Source organism: Halictus rubicundus, chromosome 3 (assembly GCF_050948215.1).
Source record: "Halictus rubicundus isolate RS-2024b chromosome 3, iyHalRubi1_principal, whole genome shotgun sequence".
NCBI classification, from domain to species: Eukaryota; Metazoa; Arthropoda; class Insecta; order Hymenoptera; family Halictidae; genus Halictus; species Halictus rubicundus.
Genome location: NC_135151.1, coordinates 5,865,496 through 5,893,043, shown reverse-complemented (window position 1 = coordinate 5,893,043; position 27,548 = coordinate 5,865,496). Strand labels below are relative to the sequence as shown.

Below are 27,548 nucleotides of genomic sequence, written 5' to 3'. Positions count from 1 at the left end.
GCTACCTTTCGCGTTGTAAACTACGCAAACACTTCCGTTATCGCGCGGCACGATTCAAACTTCAGACATCAAAGAAAGCGGTACACGCGACAGCTTCGTATGTATATTTTAAGGTAAGACCGAGTATTGCTGTAATTGTCGGGTCGTCCTTAGCCGGTTGACACAAAACGATGATAACAATTTACGCGCAGCATGCGCGGTATTTGCATTACGCTTATCACACGGAGCAGCGTACACGCGCACACGTGCAACTCCTCTCGTCTGCCGTACGCAATTACACTATCGTCCATAAGTATCTGGACACATAGGAAATCGCTATGAATGGCCAGTTATCGTAATCTGTACATTCGAAAAGAAATCGATTCTTTCACGTTCTAATGGTAGATCCAATCACCATGCCTATAAAGAGATATTAAATATTTCTCATTAAAATCAGTTAATGTTACATATCTCTTTTTAATATTCATTATGCTTTCAAAATAAGTATAATTGATATAGGCAATTGGTACCCCCACAATAATTCGGTCCTTTACTTGCTGATCAAACCACTTGGTTTCAAGCAATAATAAACAAATAAATATAAATATTCTATTTTATTTTACGAAATTATTGAGAATAAACACGACTGATCATTCTAGCCTTAAAAAGAAAACATCGTACGGCAAGGCTTTGACTAAATCATTTTGTTCATATTCGGTGGTTCGCATCGTTAAAATAATACTTGTTTATCGAGGTAGTGTGCGGAGAACTTTCGCGCTGCAGTGTACACGGTGTCTCGCTCTTTTTGTTTGTCGCTGGTAATTTTTTCGATGGTGGATCTACGAGAAACGCGGGTTTCGCTTGTTACGTTGTCGTGTGCGAGGTTGTTGCTAGCAGGTATTTATTTCGTGTGCAAATTGCATCGCGTTACACGAATCGACAGCTGCGTCGGCGCGAACACGCTCGCCGGAGGTTAACGACACAGCGTGCGGACGTTCAATTGCTTCCGTCTTTTCGTCAAGTTCGAACCGATAAACCTGAATATGTACAGTGACTCCCATAAATATTCGGACACTAGGTACAACTAACTTTATGATTTAATAATTCGTTCGTCGATAAAGCAATCGCCCTGGAAATTGTTTTTAGCAATAAAACATTTATTAAGGATGATAAACATGTATAATTTATTCGAAAAATATACATACGTTTCATAATAAAAATTATTAAACGAAATAATGGACCATTTGTGGCTCACAAAAATATTCGGACACGTATTATATTTCTCTGGCAATCGCCTTCTGGGGACGCGATATTCGAAGATAGGGAAAACGTTTGTTTATAAACAGAATCTCGTGCACCATTAGATGTCCATGCCACCTCACTACTGTCAGTAGTAAACGTGAATTCGTTCAAAATGGGTCGCAAAGGAAAGAATACGAGTTTCGATGTGCGACAGCTTGTAATTTTTCATCGAGAAAAAGGAAAAACCTATCGCGAAATTAGTGCAATGTTTCGCATAAATAAGAGTACTGCTGCAGATATCTGTCGACGATTTTATATTGAGAATCGCATTGATTCTATTCCGCAAACTGGAATACCAAGTCTCTTATGTACAAGGGAGAAAAGCAAAATTATTCGGAAAATGAAAAAAAATCCGCGCTTAAGTGCTCCAAAACTAGTTAGTGAGCTATTAGGAGAAAGCTCCAAAAATGTTTCAGCCGAAACAGTTCGGAGAGTGCTGAGGCAAGCTGATAACAATGGAAGAGTAGCTAGAAAGAAACCATTTATCAACGAAAAGAATAGGAATAAACGAAAAACCTTTGCAAGAAAGCTAATTTCTAAGGCTGAGACATGGTGGAAGGATGTCATATTTGCTGATGAAAGCAAATTCAATCTGTACAATTCCGACGGAAGAACTATAGTGCGGCGGAAAGCGAATAAAGAGTTTAATTTTGAAAATACAAGAGGTACAGTGAAACACGGCGGAGACAGCGTAATGGTCTGGGGTTGCATTTCGTCATATGGAGTCGGTAACCTAGTGTTTATTGACGGTATCATGGACAAAAATCATTATTTAAATATACTCAAAAATAATTTAATTCAAAGTGCTGAAAAGATGGAGCTTAATAATACTTCTAAGTTTTACCAAGACAACGACCCCAAGCACAAGTCACGTATTGTGCAAGAATTTTTATTATACCGCTGCCCCAAAATTCTTCATTCGCCGCCCCAATCACCGGATCTTAATCCTATCGAGAATTTATGGGATGAATTGGATAGAAAAATTCGGAAAACCCCAATTACGTCGATAGCTGAATTAAAACAAAGACTTGCAACTGAGTGGTCGAATATAACTGTTGAATATTTAAAAAAAATTACAAACAATATGCCAAACAGGTTAAGACATGTTCTTAAACAAAATGGTTATGCCACGAAGTATTAAACAAATTTTGTAATGCTAAATTACATTATCTAAATTGAAAAATGAATATTATCCGAATATTTTTGTGAGCCAAAAATGGTACATTATTTCTTTTACTAATTTTTATTATGGAATTTATGTATATTTTTCAAATAAATTATTTATGTTTATCAACATTAATAGATCTTTTATTGCTAGAAACAATTCCCGGGACGATTGCTTTATTAATGTTAGTTTTATTTTGAATAATGTTAGTTTTACATATTGGATACATATAAAGAAAAATAAATACGCGCGCGTCGTACAAGAGACAAACGAAAAAGACACACACTCTCTGAATACAGCGGTCAAAAACAAAAGAAACTAGAACGAAAGAAGGTCCACGAATTTTCTGGAATGGCGCATAATTTGAACATTCCAACACTCCCCCTAATTCGTGGGCCGACGCAGAATAATTCTATTCGCAAGGTACATGTCTTACAAATAAGCTTTAAGCTCTCAATTACATAGTTTCAACAATTCAACGCATTTTACATGTTTCAGTTTTGGCAGTGATTTCGTCAGTATATCAGCTGCCATGTCATTCGTAGGTTTATATTCAACCTTAATATGCCCTTGTTCCTGGGCCTCTCTAGAAAAATGAAATCGTATGTCGATGTGTTTACTTCTAGCATGATATATATTATTCGTACACAACGCGATTGCACTTTGATTGTCGCAATATACTTGTGTCTCTTTGGAAACAAATTTGGACTGCTTCATATGCTTCAATAACTCTCGCAAGTATACAATCTCTTTCGTTACTTCCGAGAGGGCTATGTATTCCGATTCCATGGTGGAAAGCGCGACACATTTTTGCTTTTTCGTCGCCCAGCTTATCGGTGCTCCACCCAAAAACGTCACAAATCCGGAACTCGAATGTCTATCCTCAAGATTTCCACCCCAATCAGAATCTACATACGCTTGTAATAACTTATTTGTCTTTTCGTACTTAATACTATAATCACATGTCCCTCGCAGATATCTTAATACGTGCTTTGCCATTTTCCAGTGTATAATTCTTGAGTTTTCGCAAAAACGACATAGAAAATTTACCGCAAACATTATATCTGGTCTAGTTGTATTTGCTAAATACAATAAGCTTCCCACTAATTGCCGATATGGTTTTTCTTTCATTTCGTCGATTTCCGAATCTGTTGGTGGTTTCAAATCTTTTACCTGTTGGTTCACATTAGCTTCTAGAGGTGTATTCGCAGTTTTACAATTTTTCATATTAAATCGCTCAAGTAAATCTTCTATATACAAACTTTGATTTAACTTTATCTTACCCTTTTGACCTTGTCTTTCAACGCGAATGCCTAAGATATTTGATACTGGCCCTAAATCATTCATGGCGAATTGCTTCTTTAGTAAGTCTTTTACAACTTTTAACTTCTTAAAATCAGCAGAGGCTATTAGCAAGTCGTCTACGTAGATTATTATTATAACATCACTTCCATTTGAGTTATCAACGTATACACACGGATTTATTTCGGACTTAATAAAGTTAATACTTATCATATACTTATTTAATTTACTATACCATTCGCGACCTGCCTGTTTTAATCCATACAATGATTTCTGTAACTTACATACTTTATCTTCTTGTCCTTTCCTTACAAATAATATTGGCTGTTCCATGTATATCTCATCGGACAACTCAGCCTGCGTATAGGCCGAAACGACATCCATATGATGGACAAACATTTCATTTTCAACACTTATAGCCAAAAGTGCTCTCAACATCTCAAATCTTGCTACAGGCGCAAACGTCTCGTCATAATCCTGTCCTGGTATTTGTTGGTCTCCGCGTGCAACTAACCTGGCTTTAAATTTTTGAATACTTCCATCCTGGTTTCGCTTTATCCTGTAAACCCATTTATTCTTTATAACCTTTTTATTCGACGGTCTACTTACCAAACTCCAGGTATTGTTGCCCTTTAGAGTGTTGAACTCAGACTCCATAGCTTCTAGTCAGAATGATTTTTCTGACGAGCGCATCGCCTCCTCAACCGTTTTCGGTACTTTGCATTCGTGACATTTTGCAACATTAGCGCTATGATACAATTTTCGCGGTCTACCACGCCGTCCGGTTCTTTCCAATTTCGGTCGTCCGCAACCTCTGTTTCGTGGGGTAGGTTCCAACATTTGATTAATTTCCTGTTCTTCTCTTGCTGTTTCTTCCTCTTCTTCTTGAGAATCTTCAGGATCATCTTTATAGTTGTCTTCATTTATCATTTCATGCTGCTCTTCTTCCTTGTCCAGGTCCTCATACATGGGCTCTTTCGAATTCTCAATCATATCGTAGGTCAAATGTTCCAGTTCAGATTCTGGTTGCTTCTCCTTTTCGAAGTTCGTTGATTCTGGAATTTCTTCTATGAAACGTACATCTCTTCGTTTCACTACTTGGTTTGTTCCCTTTTTCCATAATCTATAAGCTTTTGCTTCCTGAGAATATCCGACTAAAATGTATTCTTCTCCTCTTGCTGCGAACTTGTTTCCTCTGTTATTTTTATTGAGTGCAATAGTTCGGCTTCCGAATGTTCTAAAATATCCTACGTATGGCTTCCTTTTGGTCCATATTTCAATAGGAGTTGCATCGTTTAACGCCTTGGTTGGGCATCTATTCCTAATGTATGCGGCTGCGCACACCGCCTCAGCCCACAACTCGTATGGTAAATTAGATTGCAACAACATACAACGCGCCATTTCTACTAGCGTCTGATTTGCGCGCTCAGCCACGCCGTTTTGTTGCGGTGTGTATTCCACACTCAACTCTCTTTGAATACCTTCTTGTTTTAAAAACTCATTGAAATTGCGAGATAGGTATTCTTTGGCATTGTCACTTCGAATCTTCTTTATTTGACGCCCTGTCTGCTTTTCAACGCGAGCTTTATACTCTTTAAATGCTTCGAAGATGTCAGACTTTTTCTTCAAAATTGCTACCTCAATGTATCTACTTTTGTCGTCAATAAAGGTTGCAAAGTATTTCGCTCCCCCTAGCGAACAGGTTTTAAATGGCCCACAAATATCGGTATGTATTAAATCTAAGACGTCGTTTTCTCTTCTTGTTGATTGCCTGAAAGGTTGCTGATGAATTTTTGCCTTCATGCATACTTCACATACTGGGTTTTCATTTTTCAAACACAATTCGTCTCTCAGTCCATCTACAATTTCTTTCTTTTTAAGTTTTCTTAAATCCTCGAAATTCAAGTGGCCCATTCTTTGATGCCATTTCATTAGATTCTTATTGCACTGTTGAGAGATCATAGCCGATTGCACTTGCTGTTCTTTTATCACATACAAGCCATCTTCCATCGTTGCTTTCATTACTGTTGATCCATCTTTGCGTCTCACGAGTGCATGATTTTCATAAAACACCACAGAATATCCATTGCTTGTAATACTCGACACAGATAATAAGTTGCTTTTAAATTCTGGAACATACATTGCTTGCTGTAATTTGATACTTTTTGTTTCTTTGGGAGTTTTTATATTTATGTTTATTTCTCCCTGTCCCTGCGAATTAATGCTATCTTCTGCTGCTGTATAAATTCTCGTTTTCTCATTGTTGTCCAGATTGTGGAACTTCTTTTCATCGTAGCACATATGTGTACTTGCTCCGCTATCCAAGCACCAAACTCCTGCTCTTCGTGTGGTAGTGCTGAAAGCAGTGGCTGTAAATGCATCCTGTGTCATTCTCTTATTTCCTAATTTTGCTTTTGATCTGCAATTTCTAGCAATGTGTCCTACTTTACCACATGTAAAACACTTAACTTCAAACTTCTTTCCTTGTTCATTGTGTGTAGTGCTTTTGTGTGTACCTTTCTTATATGAATTACCTCTACTCGACAGTAGTGCTTCTTCTGCGCCTCCTTCGTGTTCCCTTGTATTCTCAGCTCGTCTTGACTCCTCTTCGAGTATCTTGTTTCTTAATTCTTCTAAGGGTGGCATTTGCTCTCTTGATTCAATTGCTATACACAAAGTTTCATATTCATGAGGCAATGAATTCAACAACCAAATAGATAATAGATTTTCTGGCAATTTTAGCTCACATTCCTCTAGTTGTTCCGCTATGTTCATAAATTCATTTATGAACTGTGTCATGCTTTGATTTGAAGCTTTCTTTAGACGGTACAACTGCTTAAACAAAACGCATTGCCTCATTGGGCTTTTAGATTCATATTTTTCTTTCAATACTTGCCATGCATCTGCAGAGGTTTCTGCCCTTTTGACATAGTTGTATTGGTCAGGTTGTACGCTGAGGATAATCGAATCCAGAGCTTTCTCATCGTTTATAGTCCATGCCTGGTAGTTCTCTGCAGGTTTTGTAACGCTTCCATCTACGTACCCCCATAATCCATTGTAGCGAAGTATGCTCTTCATTTGGATTTTCCATGTATCGTAATTTGCAGAATTTAATTTCTGAACTTGGTCTACCTTAGCAATATTCATTTTCGATTCTTTTTGTCGAACACGTGGCACGTAGGATAACCTTACTTTTTTTTTCGGTCACTATTCGCACATTTAATTACTCATATGTACTACCTGACTTTGAGTCTTCAGGGTCTCCTGGGCCCATAACCTGTTAGTTTTATTTTGAATAATGTTAGTTTTACATATTGGATACATATAAAGAAAAATAAATACGCGCGCGTCGTACAAGAGACAAACGAAAAAGACACACACTCTCTGAATACAGCGGTCAAAAACAAAAGAAACTAGAACGAAAGAAGGTCCACGAATTTTCTGGAATGGCGCATAATTTGAACATTCCAACAATTAACAAAGGAATTATCAAGTTGTAAAGTTAGTTATAGCTAGTGTCCGAATATTTTTGGGAGTCACTGTATGTATGCATTGCCAGCGTGCCCTGTCAATGGCGGATCAAGTTCGATACGTCTTCTCGAGCACCGATCGATCCGATATCTGCTCCAAGCATCCCCAGCCAATGCTTTTATTTATTGCAGCATTTTGATGCGAACTGCGAAACTTATTGCGGGTCTCCGGTGAATCAAAGACTCAATGGACGGCTTTGTTGACGCGGTGAACGCTTTGTCTATTATATTTGATTCGCGCTGTGTTTGGTCAAATGTTTGCGCGGATCATCGACCAGTTAATGATCGAAAAGAAACCTGTGGTTTGCAGGAGCTTTTTGTGGAATGATTTTCTTTCCGGATTTCTTCTCAAACGATTGTTTCATTCAAAGGTATAGATACTTGTAGAATTTGTAGCCATTTTGTTGGCGCAAAGGACGATTCCTCGAAGTTGGATCATCAGAAATGAAAAATTCAAGAGAATCTATTAATGCAAGATCTTATCTAGTATAATAAATGTTAGAAGAATTCTTTCGTTCAACGAAGACTTTTAATTCGCGATCAAGGAAAAATTGAAACGTTGAAATGTCGTATTTTTGTATTAAAAAATCAATTTTTCACCAATCCTCCGGTGTTCCATTACTAGATACAATCATACATCAACAGAATATTTATGAATTTTATATTTCTCACCTTCAAGCTCCGAAAAATTACTTCTATTTAAAATTTCGTTGCAAATTACTTCAAGTTATATGTATACTGTATGTACTTCTATAATAAATTTTTAATTTGCATTTGTCAAGTCCATTTTCCTATATTTTACGAGTACCAATTTAAATTTCAGAATTTACGTTTTGTAAGCTCTCTGTGTATGACAATCGAGTTTGAAATTATAGAGTCAGATTGTAGGAAAAATTAAATTAATGCTGGAAAATGTAATTTCCATTTTACGATCATTGTTTTAAACAGAACGCTACGGTTGCCGTTGTAGTCAGTGATATATGCGGTGAGTTTTGAGATAAGCTTCAATGATTTATGACGCAAGGTCATTCAAGGTCAGTTGTATGTACTAAAATAATCTTGGGATTCTTTGTAATGTTTCTTATCTATTTCGACCTACATTTCATAATATATAAACAATATCGAATTTTTTGTTAAACATGCACTAAATGCAACATCGGAAGTGTTTAATATTATTTTGTAAAAGTTTTAACCGGGAAACCAAAAAACTTCTTGAACATCGAAAAAAGTTCTGAATCGCGTCGATTGGAATTCATGCTGTTACTATTCTTGCGTTGTCTCAAGAAATTGCATATTATTAGAATACAGAAATAACTATAATGAAGAAACGTAGGTTTTAACGATTCCTAGACGTTACGAAACGTTTTGTATAATATTGGCCAATGACATCGTAAATGACTATATAATTCATAAGAAATGCATTTGTCGCATTGTCAGAATATAAAATTTATTTAAATAAGCAAATTTTTCAGAATCCAAGGTAATTTCTACAAACGATTCACAGTAGAGGAAACAAATCTTTGTTCAATTCCAGCTTTTGCGAATTAAAACACTAAAAGCTGTAGCGCGTTGTCGATTTTCTACCTTTAAAGTACGCTCAGAGGCTTCAAGCATATTCTCTTGGAATTCATATATGTACATTCCTAAGTAGATTACTTCGGTAGATTAAGTACGCTGTGCGGGATATGCAAATGTGTAGAACAGTACGAAACGAACAGATTTCACCAAGGTTAATTGAATTTTTCTGTCGGCCTGAACGCGATAAATCTTTTAAACGGTGAAACAACGTTTCTCCTGGATATCAGAATCGTCATTTAATTACTGGCGATTAAATTAAATGAATAGTCATATTAGGAACAACGGAAAGATTAATTGGTCTACGAAAAGTGGCTTGAAAAACATGTTTGAAAAATCGATAAATAAATCTGTGAACGGTTCTGAGCATCGTCAATTGTTATGAAAAGATATTTAATAGAATTAAACATTAGATCAAATAGTATTTTGCAGCCGTGTTTGATTTAAGTATTTCAGAAAAGAGTGTCTTCAAATTGTATTTGATCGAAGCATTGACTGAAAGAGCAGTTGATTCTATTACACTGTCCAACACCAAAAAAATTTTGCAATTCCTGTTGGGTGATTCTTATACACTTTGTCATCCTAAAACCGAATCTGAAAGTAGAATTGCTCCATCACGCAACGTTTTCGAAAAATTTTGGTTTTTGTAAAAATGCCCGATTTTGATACGAAACGACGTGTTACGCAAAAACTAAACACGCGAGAAAGTTCAAATTTGAGTCAAGAGATAGAGGGGACTCTCCTCTACATATTCATATAGTCAATTATATTTTTATGTACTTCCTAATAGTTGTAAATGGTTGTTAAAGTTTGAAAATGTGCCGACGCGGGTACTTTGTACGCTCTATTTTTGTATTTATGTGAAAAATCCTTTATCTAGCAGGAATTTACTATACAGGAATGCATTCTACAGACATTTCTGGTAAAGAAACCATTCACGAAAAGTATTTGGTTCCCTTAATGTACGAGAAGGATCAGAAAATGTTAATTGACAGCGTGTGCGCGACGCGTTCGCGCCAGACGGCCATTGCAGCCTTTTCGCGACTCGCCAGGGCCATCGCTATGCGTCGTCGACGTTGGTACCACTCAAGTATGTCTTTGCTTACTATGCTTAATTAAATACATTTTTTTTTGTCTTTTTGGGTGCCAATCATTACAAAAGATTATAAAAATACGAGTTATATTCACATTTCATTGTGGAAATGCTTAATAAAGAAAATTGAGTACAAAAACTTACCTATTTCTGATGTAAACAAATTAAAAATGTTTCCGCCTTGCTTGACGTTTGTTCCTGGTATCCCGATTTTCAATAATAAGTGTCCAGCAGTAATCAGCAAGCATCCGCACATAAGTCTTTTCCTTTGTAACGTTTTTCATTGTTGAAATATCTTGATGAAAGATTAATGCTGGAATTGTATTCCTTGTTTTGATTTTAAAATAATTTCGTCATGAATATAACAAAAACAGTCCGGCTGATTTATACACTTCCGCGAGATTTTATCGATTTAATATAGAGCGATCTATGTCTTAATTATGTACTTCGATCAATAAAATCGATAAAAATAGTCCCATTTACATAGTGTTTGGACTTATTTTAATCGGAAGAATCTTGAATGTCCATTGGTATTACAATTACAAAAATAAGACAACAATTACTGAAAATAAAATTTTCCAGTCACCGCATTGCTGCGGTCAATTTTCTTTATTAAGCATTTCCACAATGAAATGTGAATATAACTCGTATTTTTATAATCTTTTGTAATGATTGGCACCCAAAAAGACAAAAAAATGTATTTAATTAAGCATAGTAAGCAAAGACATACTTGAGTGGTACCAACGTCGACTACGCATAGCGACGGCCCTGGCGAGTCGCGAAAAGGCTGCAATGGCCGTCTGGCGCGAACGCGTCGCGCACACGCTGTCAATTAACATTTTCTGATCCTTCTCGTACATTAAGGGAACCAAATACTTTTCGTGAATGGTTTCTTTACCAGAAATGTCTGTAGAATGCATTCCTGTATAGTAAATTCCTGCTAGATAAAGGATTTTTCACATAAATACAAAAATAGAGCGTACAAAGTACCCGCGTCGGCACATTTTCAAACTTTAACAACCATTTACAACTATTAGGAAGTACATAAAAATATAATTGACTATATGAATATGTAGAGGAGAGTCCCCTCTATCTCTTGACTCAAATTTGAACTTTCTCGCGTGTTTAGTTTTTGCGTAACACGTCGTTTCGTATCAAAATCGGGCATTTTTACAAAAACCAAAATTTTTCGAAAACGTTGCGTGATGGAGCAATTCTACTTTCAGATTCGGTTTTAGGATGACGAAGTGTATAAGAATCACCCAACAGGTATTGCAAAACTCGAAAAAAGTTTAATTTTGTTGGACAGTGTTATTTTCAAGTAGTACCTATTTAATGGAAATTATTGAATGATATATAGTATTTGCCCATGAAAATGTTTCACTTTTCAGTATGCTGTCTCTAACAATTTCAAGTTTTCTCGAGCCCCGATTTATTCGATACAGTTCGGACTGAACTTGCGCAGATCGCCGACTGGCTAGCATAATAAACGCAAAACGGCCATGTTGTCGTTAAAGAAAAAAACCCACACTTGGAAAAACGAAACTCCGTGAGGACACTGGTAACTCGAGCAGCCGGTTGAACACGAGAACCCCCGGCTGCTTCGTATGAGTCGCGATTTCGCAATTTCTGAAAATTACACGGTCCCCGGTGTGAAACTGAATATAGCCTTTTATTATTGTGCAGCCGTTAATTTCAAACGCGTGCCGCCGGCTTAGTTGCTGCGAAAGGACCGAGAGCAAGGCTTTAAAATGTGTTTAGTGCTAAATTAAAATTAGCAGCCGCTCATTAAACGAAATAAGATACATGAAAGAAGCGAATATTATTTCCTCCGCTGCGTTTGTGCAGAGAAATTAGATTTAATTTGTTAAATGTAAATGATAAGAAAACCAAGCGAGTAAAAATTACAATTAAATTGTAAATTTATTCGTTTGTAATTTAAAAATATTTTTTTTCTGTAATTTTTTTCTGTAATTGTAATTTAAAAATAAATTTTAAATATTTCCCAAGCACACCTACAGTAAAGTTCAAATGATCTGTTTATTCGGTAGAGCATGCAATGGTAAAATATTGTAGCTTTGTTTAAGTAGAATATGAAGTTTTTAAAGTAAAATTGTAATGTTGTATCGTTTCTAATCGCAAGTACGAGCAGAGAAGCGGAAAATCCACAGAGGTAAAACGATAGAAAAGCCGTCGGACAGATGTTTCTTTATCCTGTGGCTCAGTCCCTCGCTGATCGAACAATAATCGCCAATTGGCTATCAATGCGATCTAATGAAACCGTATCGATACATCCACGTGCAATCCTAAGTCCGAACGCTGCCTCCAACGTTATTAATTTTTGTCCAATCATTATCTGTTGCATACAGTTTGTTACAATCACCAAATTCCTTAAAGCTGTTCAATATTCGATAGAAGTTTTTTCAAAATTATATAATTCTTGTATATTGCATATTCATTCTAATAATAAGTTTATCTCTTTCAGCCTTTCGGCCATGAAAAGGGACTTGGTTTACAACAATTCTGTCTAACGTCAAACATTAATGTTCTTGGATACACATCCTCCCCCCCCCCCATTTATCTGACATCATTCCTTTAAGCCGGAGTTCTATAGTCAAAATAAATAAACTCCTTCAATAAAATAATCAAATAAAATACTCTAAAATTAAATTATAACAACTATATTTGAATTACAAATAAAACTAATCCAAACCATTGCACTTTGTATGCATTTGTATTTACGTTTAATCAGCTTTTTCCCTGTTTTAGACTTTTCTCTTTCCTTTACCAATTTCCTCACCCATTTTACCGTTCTGTCACTTACGGTAAGGGATCCAATTACTGTGGGGGTGACAATTATTGTGCATAAAATAATTATACTTATTTTTATAGCATAATGAATATTAAAAAAGAGATATTACATTTTTTCTTTAAAATCAGTTAATGTTACATATCTCTTTTTTAATATTCATTATGCTATACAAATAAGTATAATTAATGTAGGCAAAGTAATTGGGTCTCATACCCTACTTCATCGCTGATCACTTCTTTTCTAGTTATTCTCTCTTTCTAATTCCCTACATTCCCTCACTAAATGCTAAAAATTTCTAAATCTGTCCCGACAGAGATCACATGTTCTTTTTTCATCGTCCATCTTTCCAGCGATCCACATCTCGCTTGTGTTATTAGCTGGCTTCCTTCTTTCCCCTCTTTTCTTAAATATTCGGGAAAATTCGAAGTCTCAATATATTCGTACCTTTGATATTTCATGAACAGACGGCCGATTGAATGGTAAAATGATAAAACAGAACTGAAAAATACTGTCACTCCAGTTTGTTGCAATTCAGGTGTGTAGAAAATTTAGATGTTGCGGAACGATTAAAATTATTTAAAAATATGAGTATATTATTTGTTACTTACTGAAATGATTAAAGAAAGAATGAAATGTTTATCTAGCATCCTGTCTCTCGCACAAGATTTTTATTTTACGTAATGTTAACCTCCGACAGCGGAACCCAGGTCTATTTGACCTTGAACGTCAAAGTAAATATTGAACGGACAGTTGTTACATTGAAACAAAAGGAAGACGTGTCTACAGTGAAACATATTTTCAAAGCTTGATAAACAAAGCAGTGCACAGTCATAAAAATTATCAATATGTAGTTGTAACGATGGTCCGACGGTTAATAATAACAATTCGGATAGTGCAGTTCCAATTTAAATATGGTTCAGAATAAAATTCTATTGGAAAATGTTTAATTAGTGCCGTCGGTGACGAACGATTAATCGAATCTCATCTCCAGCGTGCGAGACACGATGTAAACGCGACATCGCACGGGTGTCTGGAAACAAAAAAGGCGAAAACAAAACTGCTGCTTCGTTCATGAATATTGCATGACGCGTACGGCTCATTTGTGCCGCTTTCAAGTCTATCGTTTGATTCGATTAACCAAATATTAGGGGTCCGCACTGTACCGGTTTGATTCTGCGTCGATCGGATCCGCGGAACGGAACCGTCGCAATAAATCCGTCGTGTCCGATTAAGGCCGTGTATTACTGCTGCATCGGCTGGCGGCGGCAGTTTATTAACGCGTCTTCGGTCATGTGTCCTGCTGATGAAATACAGTCTCCCGTTGATTTTCAGCTCGACGCGTCCTGCATGATACACGCCGCTTCCATACGTATTGACGTACAAATTAATCACGATATTGACATTTAAATTAATATTTACATTTAACTTGACGCGAGATTATGAGAGCGCGTTACCTAAACAAGCAGCGTTTTCTCACGTCCTACGTTTGAATTTCGAATTGCAGAGACCGATGTGAACGAACACTTCAAAAAGATTAAATGTTAAAATATTTTTTTTATTGATATTAAAATTTTTTTTTCAAATCTAATTGATTCTTCGCGCACAGGAAATTCTAAGATATATTGTGTCTAGGAAATGTCCATTGTTCTTATTGATGCTTGAGACAACAAACATTTTTGAACTTTCCATTCAGTTTCTACATTAATATGCAATAAAGTTATGATAACAGAAGAAAGGTTTCCAATTGAATTCCATTCAATTATTTAGAAAACAGATCGTATTTAGTAGGAGTGTGCGAGAACCCGAAATATCGGGTCGGGTCGGGAACACGAAATTTTCGAGGTTCTCGAAAGTGTCGGGATTCCCTAAAGAATCGTGAATTCCGAGAACCCACCAACCATTTATATTCGTTTTAATGAATACATTCATGATTTTGGATCATTTTATTTATGTTATTTTACTTTTTATTGATTTAATTAATTATTACAAATTTATACAATTCGGTATATACGGAATAGGAATGGGGCACAAATAAATAATATGTATAATTATTTATTGTAAATTGAAAGAATGCTGCCCATCACGAATTATTTCCAAGTGTCATACGTTATAATCTCGAAATTTTCGGGAAACCCGATTCTTTCCGGAATCTCGAAATTTTCGGGAACCCGACCCGACCCGACCTTTTCCCGACTCGCCCCCACCATCGGGATATTTCGGGTTCTCGTACACTCCTAGCATTTAGTGTTCTTTCTTTGCCCTCTATTTGTGTTGGAGATAACTATAATATTGCTTCTGTGTCTCATTTTTTCGAGATACACTAATCTCGGTTTAATCAATTGAGCATTTATTCCGAAAAGTAGGTTTTATTATATTTTACAGGAGTTTCTTTTTTCATTTGAAATCTCATATTAATGTGAGGTACAGAAAGAGTGCAGTAGACTTAAAACAAAGTATCAAGAACGTAAGTAACATTGGGAGAGTAAAGAAAGAAAAACAATTTTTCTTTCACAGATGTTTTCAGACATATTTATATATGTGTGTAAATTTTAAAAGATTTTTAACCGCTAACAAATGTACTCTCAAGTACTAAATTGCACAAAGAAAGGAAGAACATAACACACGAGAACAAAGTTGAATGTAAAAACAAGCTTTTCGGCAGCCGGTATGCTATAAATTGGCGCGTGCAAAATCGATTCAGACAGTTCTAACTTTGCAATGTATAATTGATTATTTATCTACAATCTATTTATAAGAAAGATGCACGTTCGACAGATATGAGCTAAATTCGTGAAATTTGGATTCCTGCTGGTGTGCAAGCAACATTTCTTGCTTGAACCAATAACGATTGTTTTTCTTTTATCGCTGCATTTAGCTCTTTGCGTGCCGTATTTATTAACTAGCAACCAAATATGAAATTACTGGTGCATGGCGACCGTGTCCCTGTAAACTGAAACGCTACCTACAGTTTCGCGTTTGTCGAAGGCCAACAGATTAAATTTAACACTAGAAGATTCAGAAGGAAAATAAATTGAAATCTGACTTGACTGTGCGATGATGCAAAAGTCTCGTACGTGAACAATAATAGCTGGACTCCGGATGTTTACGCAAAATCAGGTTTTTATGCATGGTTTCGGAGAAAGTCGAGTCCACTAAAATAATACTTTATGTTCCAACATTTATCTCACAGCTTGCGTAATCTCACTAAATTTTCTGCTTCGTTCTTTTAGAAAATCTCCATCGATCGAAATGAAGATCGTTAATATGTTATTTTTCTACTCATACAAAGAGACGGAATAAGAAATAAATTTTATCTAACAATAGAACTATTAGATTATACATTTTTTTATAATAATGCCAGCATCGAATTTATTCAGATTCCATAGTATTTTTATAGCAATTCGAACAAAGAAGTCAAATTTCTATAACTTCACGAATTGTAAAATAAAAAAATCTAAAATCCGTCAAAATGACCGGTTAGGTATGCAGTCCTAGTGTTAAAAAAGTAAAATTGAATATCTACATAAAAATTTAAGGGGAAGACCGCAAGGTCAGCTTCGTAAATACCTTGAAACAGTAATAAACCGAATAGTATTTCTCGATCAAATCATTTCAGCAACAACCTAATATTACTTAATTGTCGTCGCTCTCTCGGAATAAGAGAAGAGCAGATCCCTGACTCTGCTGTTTCCGCGAATTTTTCTGTGAATGAATATCGGGGATAGATCGGTTGCGTTCGCGAAGGAGGCAACGCGTCCGTCTCAGTGTCGCCAGATGAGGGGAGGGAGCCACGAATCGAGGGGAAAAAGTTACCCCCCCCCTCACTCTGCCGGTATCGGAGTATGCACGACAGAGACGTCGTCACGTGACCAGGCCGCGGCGGGAGCGTGGGGAATAGCGCGGTAGAAAGGGAAATTGGAGTGGGGGAACAAGTCTTGATCTGGCGACACCGCGTAGGAGGGAATTGGACGATGGCACAATGACTAAGAGCCAAGACTCCGTAGATTCGCGATAAGGTAGAGCGACCACGTTACCGACAAACATAGCGAAAAATGGTTTTACGTGCCTCAACTTTTCGTCCTTATTATGCAGATATTTGGTAATATAAACGTTAGAATTAGGCCAGGAATCGACGATGTGCATGCTGTGGAATCCAAGCATTTTTATGCTATTGGATGAGTTTTCTGAATGAAATCGATAGTAGCGCGCGCTAGAAAATATCTCTAGCTACAAATTGAGCTGCATTTTGTCTTGATTCTCTGCGAAATGAATCCAAAAACTAGAAGCACGTTTCTCGTGTGAGAATTCATAATATCGATAATACAGAGCAAAAAATGTGACAAGTTTAATCGCAGACTTAAGATCCATCGGATCAAGACCAAGACGGATCTTAAGTCAGTGGCCGAAAGCTGTGAACGGAAATTATACAGCCGTTACCGACCTGACGACTCTGCAAAAGTCACGTGACTACGCTCTTAAAAGCGAAAGCGGCCTCTGCTTGTTCGAAGCTCGCTCGAGACAAGTCTAATTAGATCTCTCCCGTCGGGCACGAATCTCTCCGGTAATTCGAAATTTAAACATTAGAAACCGCACCGATTCGTCGAACCAGAAGAAACTGGAACGATCCAATATGGAAACGTCGAAGCGATCCGAGAACCCGCGGACCCGCGTGACAGCCATTATAGATTCGATTTAAAATTGATCGTCGTAGGACGCTCTGCAAGGGAGAAGTAATTCTTTAAATAAACTGACCTTCAACCTTAAGCTTGCCGGTAAACAACGGCATTGAGGCGGGTTCGGTTTTACCGGGGAAATCGATGATAGCGTCTGAGAGCGTCGCAAACATGTAGAAAAAAGAATATTTGTTTGGTTTATGCCGGGGACGTAATATCGGGTCTCTTCCATGAACAGAGATCTGCATACTTAACCCTGTGAAAACACGCGGCAAATAGCTTTCGAACTTTTCCATACTCTCGACCTGGCGAAAGCGAAATCCTATAACCATGATAGGTTTGTTTGTCAATAGTCACTGTACAAACTTGCTGCATGTACGTATACAATGGACGGAAATCGGGAGCCTAACAACTTCATAGCGGTGGCATTCGACAATGCAAAATGAAATTACACAATAGCGGAACAATAATTTCCATCGTTCATTTCATTAACAAGTTCGCTGTCAGCGTCACGCATTATGTGGGTGATCAAATTATTGTGAACATGTGATTACCATTTATTCAAAGTCTGATCGAGACAGTAATTCAAAATACACTCGCAGTGTATCAAAATTTTTATTAAAGAAAGGAATTGTCTAATGACACGTGACAAGTATTTTCAGTCTTTCAAAATTTTGAGAAAGTGTATATGCCTGTGAATATTTTGTCACGCCATCCTTCAAAATTCTAAATAATATATCTTGAATAATATAGTTTTCGTAGGACAATAATAAACATGTTGTTGCTAATATGTGTCGTTTATATTAAACAATATTTCATTTGAACGTGTATAATATCATAAGAACCTTATGCTGCATCCGAGAACGTTTCCGCGTTTCAAGGGGTTAATGACACTTTTGATTTACCATAAGGAACGATTCCAGTTGGAAAAGTAAATTTTGGTCTCATTTGGACGTTCGTGAAATAATGGAAAATGGTAATTTTGCATGAAGATAATAATATAATAATTGAATTAATAAATGACCGATAAATAAATTATTAACTAACGATTTACAACGACTGAAATAAAATGATATAGTAAAAGGGAGCTATCTGATCTATTTCACTTAAATTTCACTTCGAATCGAATAGAATTTCCTAGATTGAATATCGACCTCGCGCGGTTGTATTGGGGGATCGAGGGATTTCGTTCTCCGGTGACATAAACGATCGATGGTTACCGATGGAGGAATCGTTCATCGATGGAAGTTGCAACGAACGATTCCGGTCGTTCGAGCGCGCTGGTTCGACAGTCGTCAGAATTCCCTTCGGTATCGGCGAGCTAATCGATCACGAACTGTTTTCGCATGGATCGTCGGTTCTGATCCCTCCGATGACGAATTATAGATTTCCCGGGGTCTTGAAATTAAGCTCCTTACGAAACCTCGCGCGTTCACTTCGCGCGACGGCCTGTTATTTAATAGAAAACGCGGGACCGTCTGTTATTATTTTATCGTTGTGCGGCGCGCGCGACACCGTTCCACAGCGACGACGGACGTGTTAATCGAAAACAATGATCACCGTTTATCCGGCCCGTCTCTATTAGCGGAGAACTTCACGGGCCAATTTGTGGCCTATCTTGCCGACCAATTAAATCTAGCTCATTCGTGCTTGCTCTTAACGAGCCGCCGCGTTCGCCGTAGACAGGCATGCGAGCAACGATCAGATTGAAAATATCACGCGAACGTTTTTCTTAACCGTGACTAAATTAAAAGTGGCGGCACCCACTATCATTGGCCATTTGTTCGTTTTGCTCGGGGCGCGCTAATTTCTTGCCCGTTTTGTAGTCGGCAAGTTTGTTACACTCCGGTCAGACCGCTTGAGATTTTTAATCTTTTAATTGCTGCGAGTGTTCGCGAAGATTCGATCAAGACGGGCTAACGCTGCCGGCATCGCAGAAGACAGCAATTGTCAGCCGATACTTGCGGCCATTGGTGGTCTTTAGTGACCAATAATGGTCAGCAGAGAGACCACCGCCTAACACGATCAATAGCTATGGAATAGCAATTATCGTGGTCACGAGTGATCCATAATATTAACTGGCATTCATCGTTGATCAGTTGCGGTTATTACTGTTCGCCGGTTGCCGATGGTCAATCACACCATAAGCAGAACGATTCTTTTGTTACGAAGATTAAATGGTATAATCACTAGGTGATGGGAAATCGTTCTGTACATCATACGCACATGATGTAGCAGCGTCTATTTTAAACTTTCAATATGATAAGTGCAATATCGGATCGTATTGTGCGAGATTATATCACGGTACCTACTTACGATATATAAAATACTTTTTGCCACGCCTGTTTCAAAGTGACTTTCATCAAGACTACGTTTACGAATCCCAAACGTAATTACTTCACGTCACTCTATAAAAATGACAAGAATGTATTATAAATAAATTTGTTAAATAATTCCCTACGAATGCGTCTCGACAATCTCAATAACCGTAAATCAAAAGGTTCGCAACCCGCCATTTTGACGGATCTCGTGGTGTTCTAGGTTTCTTTGACTGAAATATTCTTTATGGTGAAAATGCAAAAATAATATCAATACCTGTCTTTTGTACTTTAAGAATTAACGAGCGCCCCAAAACGAATTTGATTAGCATCGCATATTTTATTGTAAATAAAAATGTACAGTCACGATTTCCCCTACAGCGTCAGAAAAGAGGGAATATCAATCTGTAAGCCTTTCGTTGAGATTGCTTTATGAAACGTGTAAGATGCTTCGCATTGTGTGCGGCATGAACGCTAAGGAACGACGGGAATCACAAGAACGTTTTAGATCCTTCGGAGTTCTGAAAGACCGGGATCGGTTCATCGTCGGGAAACGTGATTCGAGTCAATATCCTTCGGTTTCGCAGCGAGCTCGGTCGGACGGACGAAGGATGGCAATTTTCATGGTAAAATCGAGGTCGCTGGGATCCATTTTACAGGATATCCAGGGCGCGATGAAACCGTCGGCGATCGAGGACGGAAAAAAGTCCGTTCGAAAAGTGCCGTGATAGGAGTAATTACACGGCAGACACATTTCGCAATTTAAGGTAATCCGAGCGTGCTCGATCCGTCGCGTTTATTCGATTAAGGAAAACGATTTATATTTTACATTTTTCCTTATTTCGTCGTCGCGCCGTGCTTACCGGCTTCGCCAGAAGCTATTTGTCCACTGCTGACGTTCCCGAACTCGTCTCTTTTCGCACTCGTGTTATTTTAAATTGATCTACGTTTCTGTTTGTTTTAAAAGTCACGCTGCGGAATTAATGTAAATTATCTTCGAGGTTATCTTTCCATTCGATCCGTACTCATAGTCCTGTTTATTTTTCCACATAAGGATGAATCATCTTCCACATTTAAGGGGTTTAGGTAGACGATGCTCGTACAAAGCGTTCAAATACTACTGTAAAGTCGGTGTCTGTTTAACAAAGCTACTAATATATTCGAGAAACACCTGGGACTTTTGAACGTTTCGAATCAATAATCAAACTTTAAAAGATTGTATTCTGGAACGACTGCTTCGTGCATTCGCTGCTATACATACTAACTGCAATTCAAATGTTGGAGCTACCTCTCTTTTGTATCTCGATTTAAATGAATGCGAGACATTTAAAATTTACTGCAACACAATTGGCAAAACATTTGTTCACAATCGTTTCGTTATGAAACTTTTAATAGCATATTCATATTTTGTTTTTGTTAAAATCAGTCCGAACGAGACATAATGGTGTCTGAATTCTGCGTTTCACATGCGAACGATTCATACACAACAAATATCACTGTAGAAATCAGTCAAGATTCAATCTAGGTAACTGTATTGTTCGGATAATCGAGGTTCTACGATTTTATCAAATGAGAAAATAAATACGAGCCAGTCGTGTTTGATGTCGTTTTAATCAGAAAAAATGTGAAGAATATAACGGTAAAAGTTTCACAAAAAAAAAAAAATAATTGATAATAAAAAAGTTTATCTATCTATTTGACGCTATCCTTTTCCACGTTCGACGCGAGCGACAAGAGATCAACGAATAGTAGGACGATATGAAGCGACATTTCGGTCCCGAAGTTTTCAGAAATACCAAAAAATCATGTTCGCCGTGCAATCGGACACGTGTCAAGGAATGACCTAGAAAATCTGAACGACGATTCTCGGTTGTCCTCAATCGGGACAAGAAGCGTGAAGGAACGTAGAACTTGCACAGCTATGCACACTGTCCGGAGATTCTGTGCAGTTACACTCGTGTATGTGTGTTAACGATCGTTTCTACCCCGTAGGTGTAGCCATGAATAATTCACTCGGCTAAGGGGTGAAATTTCTCCGACTTTGAGCCACCGAGAGACTCGAAAACAACAGCGTCAAGATGGGCGAGATCCTCGGCTCGGCGAGTTTCCTCCACCTCGGCGACATCGTCAGCCTTTACGCGGAGGGAAGTGTCTCAGGATTTCTTTCGACTCTCGGGTAAGTTGGATATTCATTAAATCATTCTAACTAGTTAACCCCCGCGATACTAAACAGACGGGCCGGCGACGACGCCCCATTGTTTCGTGATTTCGGACGCGAGGCAGAATTCTTTGGAACGATCTTATCAGCGCCGGAAGAGAGCCGCCGAGACGCTCGAGGACCCGCGGAAAATAATTAATGAACCCGGAATTAAGGTCAAATTTTCATTTCACCCGAAGCTCCGCAGTAGCGAACTTATTTTCCGAGTTTGCGCTGGTCCCGCGGCCGTTACCGAACTCGGAATTATCATGGCTTTCTTTTTTGTCTTATTATTCACGATTTCAATTCTTCATTTTTCGATATTCCTCCAACGTTGCACCTGCAAGTGCAACTATCGTGCACACTTGCAAGACGGAAGGTGTTCCGAAAAATGACTTCCTTGAAAGGGATTGGTGATTCCTGAGGTGGTTTCAAGTAACTTTTTCTTTTGCGAAAATGTTCCCCGCGACTTTGTTAAGGAGTTATTAATGAAAAACACGGACCAATCAGTGCGCGGCTACAGCTTAGTGTGGCATTCCGTCCGCTAATAGCCGCGCTCTGATTGGTCCGTGTTTTTCGTTAATAATTCCTTAAAAAACCGCGATCTTTAAGGGTAAAAACGATTTGATCACACACATCAAAAATAGCTTGAGCAAGCGTAGTAAATAATATCGAAAAAACTAAATTTGAAAAGTCTAGGCTTTTCAATACCTACACCCGATACTACAGTAAAAAATAACAATTGTGATAATATTGTGTTACCTGCGTCAGTTAGATTTCTTTTTACATTATCCATTTGCGTCAGATCATTATCAGATGCCATCGGTATTGTTCACGTACGCGAACAGAGGTTGGTCTAATCAGTAATGGTCACGCACGTGACATAAGGCGGTACTAAAGTGTTCGTGTACCTTCTGCACGTTATTGTTCATGCGGTTACATTGCATCACAACATACATCCAAGAATAAAAGAAATTATTTACTGTTTGGAATAATAATTCTACACACACACACAGTTACAGGTAATCTCGTATAATTTCTAGACGAATATTTTTTCGCTAAAAAAAAATGAAACAACAATAACAGTTGGCTACTCACTCGTGCTTTTAAAACGGGCTTCCTAATAGTTATGCTCTTCTTCTTCAGGTTACGGTTCCGAAATGTCGGGATATTATAAAGAATCCGGGATATTCTCAAAGTATCGGCATTCAAAAAATAATCGGGATTCCCGAAAGAGTGGAGATTTCCAAAAATTCCGAGAACCCACTAACCTTTTATATTCGTTTTCATGAATACATTCATGGTTTCGGAGTGTCATAAAACCATGTGTGTGACTGTGTATTTACATATTTTTAACGCTACCATATAGCACTGCATAGCAGTTCGAGAAACGGTAACCGGGTTCTGAAAATTTTCGAGAATCTCGATTTTTTGGGGAAACCCGATTCTTTCGGGAGTCTTGACATTTTCGGGAACCCGACCCTACCCGATCGACCTCTTCCCGACTCGTCTCGATATTTTCGGGTTCTCGCACAACCCTACTGTTCACGTGCACGAGTAGCTTTTATCAGCTGCTTGAAATCCGATGCATACCTCTGGCACCCGATTTCCATCGCCCTTATATCACTGTTCCCCGATGCAAGGGATGTATACTATTCTCTTTATCGTCCGCGCTCGACCATCAATCTTTCCATCGGGGTCACAGGAAAACAGTTTCCTCGTCTGAATGCGGGCCCACCGTTGAACTAATCCTGATGCGCTCGTAGCATGTCGAACTGTTTTTCTAGAATATGCAAGAAACGATTAGATATTCAGTGTAAACACTGGTATCTCCTGCTCTGAGATCTTTCGGCTCGAAGAGAAACTCTATCTGAATCGTTTTCAAGTATTTTACATATTCCTGCGTTGCTCAAGCAGTATCTATGAATTACTCACGTGCTCTTTGACAATAATAATCCCCAGGGTGGAAAATCCGCATATTTTCTTTATTAAACGCTGTGAAACGTTTGACTTCTTTTTCTTCGTGTCACAAGATGTACACAGTCTTTACTCGGTATATGGACCGTTTATTTTGAAAGTGGTGTAAGTCCATTTTTTTTTAAAGAATGAGATATCATATAATTTGTACATTTGTCTTTGTTTTTATAAAAAAAAAAAGTGGACTTGTAGCACTTTCAATATAAACGGTGCATGTGTCCCAAATATCTAGCCGATAAAAGTCCCAGAACTATCCCCACTGCCGCGGAGTATCTTCTAGCCGATGTACAGGGTGTCCCAAAATTCAATCAACTCCGTGAACTTTGAAGCGACATTTTAATTATTAGTGATTAGTTTAAATGTGATTGTTAGAAACACACAGATTAGCAACCGCGAGCTTGGAATTGACAAGTCTTTAGAGATGTTCTCTCTACCGCGATTCGAACGACACTGATTTTTCTGAAAAGTTTAGGAAGGGCATTACGCGTGTCGAAAATGCACGCCCCGTAACACGCTTACAAAAACGACGGGATGGTCGGATGAAAAAAAAGGGCACGAGAGAGTCGGCTGGAAGACTCGAATTTATGGCAATCACATGTTTCGGTTTTTTCTGCAGGTTGGTACGCACGGGTAACTGTCCTAAATCGTCTTCAAGTCCGCTGGCTATTGTTCTATACCACCCTTAAGGAACTTTCTGATAGAAGGATGGGCGCTGTTTTCGGACAGTTAGTGTCAGATTATACTAGGCAGATCAGACGCTTAGGGTCTATAAACGCTAGATACAAGAACAGGGTAAACAAATTCTGTCGGCAAAATGAATTATACATATTCTGAGAATTTCATCAAAATCGGTCAACGTTGCAATGAGCTACGGATGTTTTAAAATGATCACAGAAGGGCGAAATTCGCTGACAAGGCCAAAATTCTGCGCCTTTCACCCTTAAGCTTTCATCGTTAAACGTTTGTAACTCATTGCAACGTTGACCGATTTAGATGAAATATTCAGAGTATGTATAATTGATACAGATGTACAAAACGTACCTTTTAAATTTTTAATATAAGCCTCCACAAGAAAGTTGCAAAATACAACTTTTAATACCTTCTTTGTAATTTCGATCAATTGCAATTTTAATTAAACATTTTTTCACGTTATGAAGCGATCCAATTGTTCTAACTTTTCAAAAAAATTCAAGTAGTATAGTCCAATATTGACAAAGTTATGCGATTTTTGAGAGCATCCGAATATTAGTGGAAGTCACTGTAGCTACGCGTTGGCAAATATGAACAGTAATCGCGAGTGTGGAAAAACTTCACCGCATCTGTGTGAAATAAACATACGATTAATTTATCGGTAAGAAAGTGAAAGTAAAAGTCAGAATCATTGACTTGACCGCGCGTCTCTTAGGTTGTGGTATACTCCGCTTTCTTTCGATAAGATAAATGTAGATAAAATACTCTTAAAGGTGTTATTGGTATAAGGTATACCGAACAGATTCATTATTTTTCCTATAAATTTGAACAATTTCTATACGCCGTGCGACCGTATGTACAGTGGCTCACGAAAGTATTCGAACGCTTACGTTTACAAATTTTAATGAATAAAATAAGATGTACTAAACTAATCTGTATAGAACAATTTGGTATCTGTAGTAAGGGGGAAGTCTCAAGATTATGTCAGTAAAATTTGAAAAGGATTCGACAACGTAGGCAGAAGTTATGATATATTTATTAGAAACACGCATAATAAGTGACTCACAAAAGTATTCGAACGCTACATATATTATTACATTATTTAATGTTAATATTTTGTTGGACCACCTTTAGCAGTAACGATGTGTCTCAATCGACGTTCCATACTATAAACCAATGATTTTGTAAAAGTACACGCAATGGAAGTCGTCCATACTTCTATGATTTTTTGTTTCAATACCTCCTTTGAAGTTATTTGATATTTATTTAATCTTTTTCCGATTTCAGCCCATAAATTTTCAATTGGATTTATGTCTGGACTTTGCGGTGCAGTAGTTAACATATGTGGTGTGTTATATATGATCCATTCTATCACAATTCCTGCAGTATGCTTGGGATTGTTATCTTGTTGAAGTCTTTCAATAATCCTAATTTACGGGCACTTTCTTTAAGGTTGTTCCTTAAAATATTTAAATACTTATATTTATCGAGTATTCCATCAATGAATATCAAATTTTCTGTGCCACTTGCTGTCATGCACCCCCACACCATAACCGATCCACCTCCGTGTTTCACTGTTTGGTGTAAATTTTTAATTTCCAATTCCGTATTTGGTTTTCTCCAAACATAATTTTGACCATCTGAGGCAAAGATGTTAAATTTAGACTCATCCGAAAAGATGACTTTATCCCAGAAAAAAAGATCTTTATTGAGATATGCTTTTGAAAAAGCCAGTCTTTTTTCGATTTACCGCATTAATATATGGCTTCTTTCGTGGTACACTGCCATGAAAATCATTATTTCGTAAGATTCGTCGACATAATTCGGGATGAACTTCTTTATGAAACATATCAGCTACCATATTTGTGAGTTTAGGAGCGGATATAGTAGGATCTTTTTTTATTTCGCGAATGATAATTTTCTGTTCTCTTTCTGTTAATTTCTTTCGTCGACCTGATCGAGCGGTATTCGCAATTGTTCCTTCATTTTTTGATTTTTTAATAATATAATGTATTGTAGACTTACTTCTGTTTATAATTTCTGCAATCTCGTTATATGATTTTCCATCGTTATGCAATCGAAGTATCATTTCTCTTTCACACTTTCGTGTTTCTGATTTTTTAGTCTTCATTCTAACTACTACTGTGCACTGTTATACGTTGCTGTTACGGAAACGATGTCTTAACATCAACTGAACGTACCAATGTTTTAATTTAGTAGTAATGTGTACATTCGTTTCTAAGAAAGATGAAAACATATCAACAGCGTTACAACGTTCGAATACTTTTGTGAGTCACTTATTACGTGTGTTTCTAATAAATATATCATAACTTCAGCCTACGTTGTCGAATCCTTTTCAAATTTTACTGACATAATCTTGAGACTTCCCCCTTACTATAGATACCAAATTGTTCTACACAGATTAGTTTAGTACATCTTATTTTATTCATTAAAATTTGTAAACGTAAGCGTTCGAATACTTTCGTGAGCCACTGTATTTTTCCATGATGAAATGGCAATCACTACTCGACCTGCCTGTAAAATCCGGAAAGAAGAACAAATTATGGGCTGTAGTAAAGCTGTGAAAAATCTATAGTCTTGTTTCTTCATGGATGCGTTTTTGGAATTCTTCGTCGCCGCGAGCTTGTTCACGAGAGTCTCGAATAAAAGGGCAATATAAAATTCGAAGTCGAGCAATTCCCGCGGGATAACGAGCTGGAAACAAAAAGAAGGACGTTGATGGTGTTTACATGGAATTTCTATCGCGCAGGGGCCAATTTTCACGTGAAAGGCCCAGTTGGTCGCGTGGACCAGCGACAGGTGTTTGCATGCGTAATCCTGGTCTTAAAGAGCGCCACACAGGCGAAGGAAATATGCAACGAATTAATGTGAACGATATATGTATTCGTCTTCCACGTGGCTTCGCCGTATATTC

General features: G+C 37.6%; 1 protein-coding gene across 8 annotated transcripts in view; it reads left to right on the top strand.

Annotated features, from left to right (window-relative positions):
* The window catches only part of LOC143352485 (inositol 1,4,5-trisphosphate receptor-like), a 71,538-nt gene that overhangs the window by 2,519 nt on the left and 41,471 nt on the right, over positions 1–27,548 (top strand). For all 8 annotated transcript variants that reach the window (XM_076785000.1, XM_076785002.1, XM_076785001.1 and 5 more), the window contains exon 2: positions 21,742–21,925. In XM_076785000.1, the coding sequence (XP_076641115.1) occupies positions 21,828–21,925 (98 nt within the window). In that variant the 5' untranslated portion in view covers positions 21,742–21,827. The remainder of the gene's footprint in view (positions 1–21,741; positions 21,926–27,548) is intronic.